Raw genomic sequence first — 12,339 nt, 5'->3', positions numbered from 1 at the left:
GCTGTTATGACCCAAACCTGACTCAAACGCTATTATGACCCGAACCTGACTCCTGACTCAAACGCTATTATGACCCAAACCTGACTCGAACGCTATTATGACCCAAACCTGACTCAAACGCTATTATGACCCGAACCTGACTCAAACGCTGTTATGACCCAAACCTGACTCAAACGCTATTATGACCCAAACCTGACTCAAACGCTATTATGACCCGAACCTGACTCAAACGCTATTATGACCCAAACCTGACTCAAAAGCTATTATGACCCAAACCTGACTCAAACGCTATTATGACACCAAACCTGACTCAAACGCTATTATGACCCAAACCTGACTCAAACGCTATTATGACACCAAACCTGACTCAAACGCTATTATGACTCAAACCTGACTCAAACGCTATTATGACCCAAACCTGACTCAAACGCTATTATGACCCGAACCCGACTCAAACGCTATTATGACCCAAACCTGACTCAAACGCTATTATGACCCAAACCCGACTCAAACGCTATTATGACCCAAACCTGACTCAAACGCTATTATGACCCAAACCTGACTCAAACGCTATTATGACCCAAACCTGACTCAAACGCTATTATGACCCAAACCTGACTCAAACGCTATTATGACCCGAACCTGACTCAAACGCTTTTATGACCCAAACCTGACTCAAACGCTTTTATGACCCGAACCTGACTCAAACGCTATTATGACCCGAACCTGACTCAAACGCTATTATGACCCAAACCTGACTCAAACGCTTTTATGACCCGAATCTGACTCAAACGCTTTTATGACCCAAACCTGACTCAAACGCTATTATGACCCAAACCTGACTCAAACGCTGTTATGACACCAAACCTGACTCAAACGCTATTATGACCCAAACCTGACTCAAACGCTTTTATGACCCGAAACTGACTCAAACGCTATTATGACCCAAACCTGACTCAAACGCTATTATGACCCAAACCTGACTCAAACGCTATTATGACCCAAACCTGACTCAAACGCTTTTATGACCCGAACCTGACTCAAACGCTATTATGACCCGAACCTGACTCAAACGCTGTTATGACCCAAACCTGACTCAAACGCTATTATGACCCAAACCTGACTCAAACGCTATTATGACCCAAACCTGACTCAAACGCTATTATGACCCAAACCTGACTCAAACGCTATTATGTCCCAAACCTGACTCAAACGCTATTATGACCCAAACCTGACTCAAACGCTATTATGACCCAAACCTGACTCAAACGCTATTATGACCCGAACCTGACTCAAACGCTATTATGACCCGAACCTAACTCAAACGCTATTATGACCCAAACCTGACTCAAACGCTATTATGACCCAAACCTGACTCAAACGCTATTATGACACCAAACCTGACTCAAACGCTATTATGACCCAAACCTGACTCAAACGCTATTATGACCCAAACCTGACTCAAACGCTATTATGACCCAAACCTGACTCAAACGCTATTATGACCCAAACCTGACTCAAACGCTATTATGACCCAAACCTGACTCAAACGCTATTATGACCCAAACCTGACTCAAACGCTATTATGACCCAAACCTGACTCAAACGCTATTATGACCCAAACCGGACTCAAACGCTATTATGACCCAAACCGGACTCAAACGCTATTATGACCCAAACCTGACTCAAACGCTATTATGACCCAAACCGGACTCAAACGCTATTATGACCCAAACCTGACTCAAACGCTATTATGACCCAAACCTGACTCAAACGCTATTATGTCCCAAACCTGACTCAAACGCTATTATGACCCAAACCTGACTAAAACGCTATTATGACACCAAACCTGACTCAAACGCTACTATGACCCAAACCTGACTCAAACGCTGTTATGACCCAAACCTGACTCAAACGCTGTTATGACCCAAACCTGACTCAAACGCTGTTATGACCCAAACCTGACTCAAACGCTGTTATGACCCAAACCTGACTCAAACGCTGTTATGACCCAAACCTGACTCAAACGCTGTTATGACCCAAACCTGACTCAAACGCTGTTATGACCCAAACCTGACTCAAACGCTGTTATGACCCAAACCTGACTCAAACGCTATTATGACCCAAACCTGACTCAAACGCTATTATGACCCAAACCTGACTCAAACGCTATTATGACCCAAACCTGACTAAAACGCTATTATGACACCAAACCTGACTCAAACGCTACTATGACCCAAACCTGACTCAAACGCTATTATGACCCAAACCTGACTCAAACGCTATTATGACCCAAACCTGACTCAAACGCTGTTATGACCCAAACCTGACTCAAACGCTGTTATGACCCAAACCTGACTCAAACGCTGTTATGACCCAAACCTGACTCAAACGCTACTATGACCCAAACCTGTCTCAAACGCTGTTATGACCCAAACCTGACTCAAACGCTATTATGACCCAAACCTGACTCAAACCCTGTTATGACCCAAACCTGACTCAAACGCTGTTATGACCCAAACCTGACTCAAACGCTGTTATGACCCAAACCTGACTCAAACGCTGTTATGACCCAAACCTGACTCAAACGCTGTTTTGACCCAAACCGGACTCAAACGCTATTATGACCCAAACCAGACTCAAACGCTGTTATGACCCAGACCTGACTCAAACGCTGTTATGACCCAGACCTGACTCAAACGCTATTATGACCCAAACCTGACTCAAACGCTATTATGACCCAAACCTGACTCAAACGCTATTATGACCCAAACCTGACTCAAACGCTGTTATGACCCAAACCTGACTCAAACGCTATTATGACCCAAACCTGACTCAAACGCTATTATGACCCAAACCTGACTCAAACGCTATTATGACCCAAACCTGACTCAAACGCTATTATGACCCAAACCTGACTCAAACGCTATTATGACCCAAACCTGACTCAAACGCTATTATGACCCAAACCTGACTCAAACGCTGTTATGACCCAAACCTGACTCAAACGCTATTATGACCCAAACCTGACTCAAACGCTATTATGACCCAAACCTGACTCAAACGCTATTATGACCCAAACCTGACTCAAACGCTATTATGACCCAAACCTGACTCAAACGCTATTATGACCCAAACCCGACTCAAATGCTATTATGACCCAAACCTGACTCAAATGCTATTATGACCCAAACCTGACTCAAATGCTATTATGACCCAAACCCGACTCAAATGCTATTATGACCCAAACCTGACTAAAACGCTATTATGACCCAAACCTGACTCAAACGCTGTTATGACCCAAACCTGACTCAGACGCTATTATGACCCAAACCTGACTCAAACGCTATTATGACCCAAACCTGACTAAAACGCTATTATGACCCAAACCTGACTCAAATGCTATTATGACCCAAACCTGACTCAAACGCTATTATGACCCAAACCAGACTCAAACGCTGTTATGACCCAAACCTGACTCAAACGCTATTATGACCCAAACCTGACTCAAACGCTATTATGACCCAAACCTGACTCAAACGCTATTATGACCCAAACCTGACTCAAACGCTATTATGACCCAAACCTGACTCAAACACTATTATGACCCAAACCTGACTCAAACGCTATTATGACCCAAACCTGACTCAAACGCTATTATGACCCAAACCTGACTCAAACGCTGTTATGACCCAAACCTGACTCAAACGCTTTTATGACCCAAACCTGACTCAAACGCTATTATGACCCAAACCTGACTCAAACGCTTTTATGACCCAAACCTGACTCAAACGCTTTTATGACCCAAACCTGACTCAAACGCTGTTATGACCCAAACCTGACTAAAACGCTATTATGACTTATCAAATTTTGTAACATGGGACTCCATCATTCTGACTTTGTGTAGGTACCACGCACACTACCAACAACGCGTTGCCACCGCGGGCGAGATTGTGTCATCGCGGAAAAGCGCAGCAATATATTCCGCTAGCTAACACGGTGGTGCGCGTCTTCTGCTACCGTATATGACTTCCAAAAATATCAACTTGGCATATCACTGCGATGTGGCGTAGCGCAATATGCAGGTATCTTTACAGGTTCCGTTGGTACAAATAGAACTTGGTACAGGTAATTTGAACCAATGCTCGCAGAACGGATTTCACTCGAGTGAAGGGTAAGCGAACTCATCGCCCAAACTTGATAATTATATCGCTGGAATATTTTGAGTGTTAGTAAAAGTTAATTGAACCCAAACTATTCCTGCGAAAAGGTTTTCACGCCTTTAGGAAGAGTTTGTACAAGATTATTGTACATTCTTGTAAGTGTCAAAATTACTTAAACAAAATTGAATTCATTTTTCATTTAAAAAGTAATCATTGTTATTTTTTCACAATCTCACAAGTTTAACGAGGGAATTTGAAATTTAGATTTTTGCGAATAAGGTGAAAATGGCATCTGAATACATTTACAGTTACTGTTGCAAAGCATTATTTTCAGGGATCAAACTACTTTTTGATAATGAACCAAGGTTTGTAGATAACGGTTCAAGTTTGTTTACTAAAACTGACTAGAATTATATTTATAAGACGGGAACAAAGAATAAGCCTTAAAAAAATTGACAGCTACCTTAATTACTGTTATTTAACACTTCGCAACGCCTCGTTCGCGTTGACACCACCCAGTGGAACGTGGGGAAAGTTATAGAAATGAACGCTGTGGGCATTTTGCTTTTATCACGGCGTATAGTGAAAATTAGATTCAAAAGATAACAGCCGCAGTAAGGATAAATCGCGGCGATGAGCAAAATGTGCAAAAAACGCGTGGTTGGCTTGTACATGAAGTTAAATTAAACACGCTTGACTGAACTAACTAAGATTTGATCATACATGTACAAAAATCGCTTTTGATTCTTCAATGCTAGAACTTCTTTAGATACATGTACATTCGGCCAAAACGTTCAGAACTTTGTTAAAGTCAACAACGTTTTTAATGTCGACGTTGAAATCGTCAAATCTATAATGCACTGGAAGTTTTATGAATATACTTGCGATCTGCGGTAAAATATTTCTATCAAGATTATAGAGTCTGTCTCAGCTGTACTTTTTTATTTATATGATGTAATTTAAACACAAATCATTTCAAGAATACTTTGCTTTGACTTTTTTATACATCTATTGAATTATTGAAATATTGTTTTAAAGCTACATTCTCAGAGATTGAACATTTTTTATTTTTTTGTCTTGGAACGAGCCAATTTATGCAACCATGCATGGAAACCAGTGATATATGGCTGCTGACAAAAGATCATATCGCAGATTTTCATATTTAAGTTCAAAAATTCATGTTATATGCATTTTCTTAAACTGTTAGTAACGCTTTTAGCCATAAAACATTTATTTTCTAACAGAAATATGAAATTATGCGTTCTGATCTTTTATCAGTAGTCTTACATCACTGGTTTGCAGATATTTACGCAAAAATTGGCTCATTCCAAGACAAAAAAAAAAAAAGTTGCCAAAACAGTAAATCTGTGAGAGTGCAGCTTTAAGTATGGAACAGAGAACAAATTTAACTTATTACCTCTCTAAGAAGAAAGAGTGCACGATTCTGTCACCCAGAGGATTAATAGCGAGCTCAGGAATTCTCAGGAAGTCTTCTCGACTGAAATGGAAATTCGAAACAATACATTTTGTGTTAAACAATGAGTGAATTGAATTTGAGACCATTATAACTCTAGCTGTTGCTTTTTTCAGTATAATATTGTTCTAACCTAAGTTGTTTAGTCCTCCTTTGATCATAAATAAAATGTTTTAAACAAATTATTGGACAAACATGTTGATTAGTATAGGGCACCTGCAATTATTCTGGTAGGTCCTAATAATCATGTTGTTTAAAATTTCATCATTGTGATATTATACAAACATATTTGTAGAAGAGCTCTTTTGCAAATTAAGGATTGTCAAGTCATCTAAAATCATTGGCACTAGCTGTCACAAAATAAGCCGTCCTGTTTTAGGACACCAAGTTTGGTGATAATTGGTTTTACATAAGCCAAATTTAGTGAGCGGACACTGCTTTTTACCAATTCGAGGGTCAAAACTCTGGAATAACTAAAACAAGGGAACTGATGTCAAACTTGACCAATATATTTTGTCTTCAAACGTATTGTCAAAATTTGGTGATGATCGGACAAAGAGCTTTTAAAGGTATTGATTTGACAAAAACAATCTTAGGTAATTTCAATAATTAAAGGGCAATAATTGATGAATGACTTGAGAAAAATGGCTTGTTAATGAACTTGTACAAGATATTCATGATGCCTAAATACATTTTGAAAAAATATATTGAAGATTGGACAAAGGCTCTTCAAGTTATTAGACAAGATCAATTTTAGGTAATTTCTATGATGAAAGGGCAATAACTCTTGATCAATATGGCTGGTCATCAAACTTGTCTGAGATAGCATGCCCATACCCATTCTCATCAAATTTGGTGATAATTGGGAAAATGCTTCTCAAATTATTGATTGGACAACAAACTTGACATCACCGGTATATTCAAATTGGTAAATTTTTACTTATCACCAAAAAATACGACTGTTGAAAAAAAAGACAACATTCAAGAATGAATAATTCAACACAGCAAGAAGTTAAGAGGACATACCTGAGGAAGCCGTTGTTATTCTTGTCTAGACTTGTGAATCTGCTGAAGAGGCGAACAATCTGGTTGTGGGAAACTGAAAAGTATCAGGAGATTGTTTCAAAACTTAGTCTACTCGGCTCAGAAAGTAAAACACAAATATCACAGCATTACCACACTAATTTAATCAAATGCTTTGATCTTGTTGACATGCTCAAGCTGTTTAACAACTTGTAAAGAACCTTTGTTTGTGCATGCATCAACAAAGTGTTTTTATATTTGATATTGTTGAACAAATTGCATCGGAATACCTTTGGTTTATGTAAAATTTTGTTTAATTTGTAGATTTAATGTCATTTCCTTATATAATTTTACACTATCATCAGGGCTTCCATTAAAGGAAGTTTGGAAGTATATAACTCCCTAGAAATGGGTTAAAACTTCCAAAACCGATTCCTTGAAAGTACAAAAACTTCCATAATTTTGAAGAAAACTTCCAAAGTAGAAAGATTGGAAATTCAAAATATCAAAACAATGTGTCAATATTACTTTTATAGTCACACTTTCAATCAGTGTTTAAGTAAAATGAATTATTAAAATATAAGTCTTTGAATTTGGTTAAAGTTGCAATTAAAAGGTTTTTAACATACTAGATGAAAAATAGTGGAAAAAGATGTCGTTTTTGGGAGACCTAAACTTCCACATTTCAGTGAAAAACTTCCAAAATTGATGAACAGGAAGTTCATACTTCCAGTTTCAAATTCTTAATGGAAGCCCTGTATCATAATAGTGTTAAATCACTTAAATGTATATCATTGCGTCATAAATGGTAAAATGCTACGTCGGAAGGCAATATTTTGCTTCGAATGAAGACTTTAAACAAAGATAACAATTCACTAATTCTTCACCATTTAAATGAAACAAAGGGCAGTCTATGCCACTAATAGAGCACCACCTTCGGTCTTTTACTAGGGTTTCATTAAGGGTTTAGTTTCTTAAAACATTTCGACAAACCTTTTTACAATACGGCCGTCTGACGGTGCACTGTCAAATATTATTTTGGAAACAGGTTTGTCGAGGTGCTTGATGAAACTAATCACCTAATCAAACTTCGGTAATAAAATGAAGGCGGGGCTCTTTAAGCAGCATAAATTGCCCTTTTATTCATTTAAAATGGTGAAGTAAAAGAAAAGTTACCTTTGATTTAAGTCTTCATTTTAAGCAAAATGTTGCCTTCCAACGTAGCAAATATGACATAATCTATTATGTGGTATACACACACAAAAAGTGATAAACTCTAAACTCATATGTACATTGATTGCTGCATATAATATGACCAATATTCAAGATGTAGCAGCCCAGTTCGGCAGATGACATAGCCCAGACTGAAAAACCAAATGCCCAGATTTTAAATTCATACAGCCCATACTAAGGACATTTAGGCTCTGGCTGGTGAAACTAATGCACTAGTCATTTGTAACCACGGACCCTCCAGGTTTGAGGAATAGCGGGGACTTTGACTTTTGGTCCAGACAAGCCCGGGCAAAGTCCCCGCATTGCACTCTAGGTAAGACCCATTCCCCCGCTATATTTTTCGGGAAGACAAAACCACTGTATTTTTCCGGCACTGTGGGGCCACCTGGAAGGTAAAAACACGGCCCATTTCCCCGGCTATCCCCGGTATACCCCGGACCTGGGGGGGGGGGGGGGGGGGGGGGGGGTGCGTGGTTGCAAATTGCTGGGGCATAATGCAATGTTTCTTTTGATTGACAATCAAAACGGGGCCAAAATTCTGCTCCAGCCACAATCGCTTAAAGTACACATAATATACAAGAAATGGACTCAAAATTCACAATCAAATTTTTTTTATATCCAACTCTAACCAGGTTAACTGGAACATATTTTTTTTAAATTTATGCAGTCAAATTTTCTTAAAATTCTTAAAACTCTTGATTTTAAAGCCGCACTCTCACTCTCACTGATTGACTGTTTTGGCAACTTTTTTTTAATTTTTCGTTTTATAATGAGCTTATGATTGCGTAAATGTCTGACAACCAGGGATATATTATAAGACAGCTGGCAAAAGATAAGTTCACAGTTCTTTATATTTACATTCGAAAATTTCATTCCTAGACAAAAAATAAAATAAAGTTGTCAAAATTGTCAATTTGTGAGAATGAGAGTGCAGCTTTAAAGATGGCTTTGTTTTGTTTGAAAAATACTACAGAACTGTTAAAACCAAACTTGCCACCTGTGTGCACTCCGAGTGAACTAATTGTGCCCTATGGATAAACTAATGTACCGGTAGTTTATATAATATTAATAAGATAAGCAAGTATTGATATTTCTGGTCCAATCAGATTGGCCTTACTGTATTGATTTGGTATCACTGATAAAAGCATTTCCTATCTCAGTACATTATTGAACTTGTGTATCATGAAACAGTAATTGATGACTTTTGATGTACAACCATTTTACTTTGCTATTAAATAAAGACTGTCAAGAGGTTTCTAAAAGTCATTTACTGGTCATACCGGTATTTGTCTATTTGTAATTAAAATGTACCTGGTAGATGAAAAAAGAATAAAACATTAATACATTAGTACTTAAATAAATACCATAATACTAGCAGATCCAGGTGGGCTGCAACCTAATCGTGCCCATCTAAAATCTTCCCATTTTTCTTTTTAGATTAAAATCAGAGATAACAAGAGCTGTCACAGAGACAGCGCGCTTGACTATTCCGCCGCTTTTCAGTGTAAGGATTGAAAATTTTTGGTGAAACATGCATGGATCACTGTTAGATTAGATTTCAATGCAATACATGATGTGCGGAGATATTAACATAAATGTGGTTACATGCAAAATTTTAACCAGAATTTTTAAGTGTAATAATAAAGGGCCATTATTTGCAATACACAGTTATCTAACTTGATTATTCCATTAGGTTGGGTGGTTGTATGAAGTCTCAATGCAATTCATCCAGTAGTTGCTGAGATATTAACCTATGTGTGCTTACATGCAAAACCTTAACCAGAATTTCTGAGTGAAATAATAAAGGCAATTATTTGCATTAAATGCAAACTAGAGTTATCCAACTTGGAAAATTAAGTAGATTGGATGGTTGAGTACCATTGTATCAAGTCTCAATGCAATACCTCAAGCAGTTGCTGAGATATTAACCTATGTGTGCTTGCACGCAAAACCTTAACCAGAATTTCTAAGTCAAATAATAAAGGTCTATTATTTGCATTAAATGCAAACTAGAGTTATCTTACTTGGTTAAATAAGTAGGTTGGATGGTTGAGTACCATTGTATCAAGTCTCAATGCAATACCTCAAGTAGTTGCTGAGATATTAACCTATGTGTGCTTGCAAGCAAAACCTTAACCAGAATTTCTAAGTCAAATAATAAAGGCCTATTATTTGCATTAAATGCAAACTATAGTTATCTAACTTGGTTAATTGAGTAGGTTGGATTGTTGAGTACCATTGTATCAAGTCTCATTGCAATACCTCAAGTAGTTGCTGAGATATTAACCTATGTGTGCTTGCACGCAAAACCTTAACCAAGGGGTGACGCCGACGCAGACGCCGACGCTTGGGCGAGAGTAGTATAGCTCTCCATATTCTTCGAATAGTCGAGCTAAAAAGTAATAAAATGTGCTCAAAATGCACCATTTCAGACTAGAAATTGTTAAAATTTCCCCCAAACAACCATTTTAATGATAAAAATACCTACGAAAACCTAAATGACATATTCCCGATCAGTATATTTTACATCTATAGGCAGATTAATAGATCATTTGCCCTGGGTTTTTGTCTTTCAATGTGGGCTATAAAGATTTTCATTTTGGCTTGTATAGTCTGCCAATTGATCTGGGCAGTAACAATATTCATTCATGGCCATATTGTCCATATAACTAGTCCTTATTGTCGATCATATGACATTTTCTAACCAGCCTAGACAATTCGCAAAGCCAAGAAGCCTGTATGATGTACGCAAAGCCTTATTGTAAGAAAAAAGTAAGTTTTATTTTGGACATAGATAAATAACACCACAAACTATATCCGAAATATTTTCATTATGAAGACAGCAAAATGTGTCTCCTGTGATCAAATATGTGTTTGTACCATTAAAGGGACTGTCACACAGATTGGCACCAAAAAAAGTTTTTTTTTTGTAACGAATCTCAGGACAATTATCTAATAGAATGTGTTACGCTTTGATGTCAAAATTGTAAAAAAAAAGTACCAAAATGTTAGATAAAATTGTGTCGGAGCCTGGGTTCGAACCCGCGTCGCCAAAATTGAAGTCTGGTGTCTTCCCTACTGAGCTATCAAGGCTTACACAATAAGGGTGACATAATTAAGCTATAAACCTACCTCGGTGATAACGCCGACTAGCCAATCACGCATAAGAAATGACTTATGAATTCTACCCGGTAGACATACCCAGTAACTTTTTTTAATGGAAAAATAGGAAATAACTGCTAAACTTAAATAAATTGTAAACTATGTGGTACTTCAATAATTAAGTTTCAATGCATTGAACACATCGATGCCAAGTTTATGTCATTTTTCGACAATTTTTTTTTTTGCTATTTTTTCATCTGTGAGACAGTCCCTTTAAGAAGCGTTTGCCAATTATAAGATATCGGAGAGGCTTCGCCGAACTCCGTCATTTTGTTTTCCTGTTGACAAAGCATCTCGGTAATACATATCAGGAATGAACATTTATTCTCCCGGAACAGAGACAAAGAAGCAACTAAAAAAATTATTTAATATTTGATTTTAAATTTTATGCCTAAAAAAAGATTAGGGTCGGCGAGGAAAAAAGGCGAGGAAAAAATACAGTCAGTCAGGTTACCGGAAATGCACTTATTTTTTATTTGGCCTGACAGGAAATAAGACAACAAGGTATTCTATGAAGTTATATTAATCAATTTTCTTCTTACTTGAGATTTTTCTAGAATGAGAAGTGGATAAATACATCTGATCTTTATAAAACACTGGATTTTTTTTTTATTCAAGTTTGGAAACTATTAAACAAAGTATTATGTACCTTGGAATGCCATCTTATGACTGATGGGAACTTTTTTTTTTATGAAGAAAGACCAAGAATTTAGAAAAAAAACGATAATGACTCTTGAAGATATGATTTAGACTCTTGAAAATCAGATCTCAAGAGTCATTGACTCTTTGGTTTTAGACGCTGTTGAAAGCCGTGACATCACATGATAATGTCAATCAACCGCTGTGAAATCGCTGAAACCGTTAGTAACAGTATTGTCAATAGTGGTCTTCAAAAACGCTATTTGAGTAAATATCAACATTTTCTTAAGGTTTCCAGCTTTTGGTATTTAAGTTTAACAAAGCATGAGTGAGTCCCTGTGTGAATCAGGCTTAAGAAATTGAAATAACCATATTTTACAAATTTTCGCATTATTTGACAAACTTACATCCTGTTTCCTTTTGAATTTCATCAATTTCTTCTTGTTGAAGCTGCATAGAAGATTTATTCCCCATACTGGCTAAATGTTTTATCACAGTTCTAAGAATTTTATTAGTAAAAACAGACACAAAACAAAATCTTGTGACAGAACCCGGAAGTAGGCTTAAAAGGTGAAGGTCGAATATATCTTCAACCGATGCACAATATTTTAATTGAATAAAAAATATAAACACAATCTGTAAATC

The 12,339-nt window shown here is 37.2% G+C and overlaps 1 protein-coding gene across 1 annotated transcript in view; it reads right to left on the bottom strand.

Annotated features, from left to right (window-relative positions):
* Positions 1 to 12,268, bottom strand: part of LOC128208177 (calcineurin B homologous protein 1-like) — a 34,408-nt gene extending 22,140 nt beyond the window's left edge. The window contains exons 1-3 of the mRNA XM_052911610.1: positions 12,102 to 12,268; positions 6,664 to 6,736; positions 5,581 to 5,661 (exon numbers count right to left, since the gene is read on the bottom strand). Coding sequence (XP_052767570.1) covers positions 5,581 to 5,661; positions 6,664 to 6,736; positions 12,102 to 12,168 — 221 coding nt within the window. The 5' untranslated portion in view covers positions 12,169 to 12,268. The remainder of the gene's footprint in view (positions 1 to 5,580; positions 5,662 to 6,663; positions 6,737 to 12,101) is intronic.
* Between the last annotated feature and the right edge of the window lie 71 nt (positions 12,269 to 12,339).

The sequence above is a fragment of the Mya arenaria genome, chromosome 11, assembly GCF_026914265.1.
Source record: "Mya arenaria isolate MELC-2E11 chromosome 11, ASM2691426v1".
NCBI lineage: Eukaryota > Metazoa > Mollusca > Bivalvia > Myida > Myidae > Mya > Mya arenaria.
Note: the sequence above shows the minus strand (reverse complement) of the source record. Positions and strands in the feature narration are given on the sequence as shown.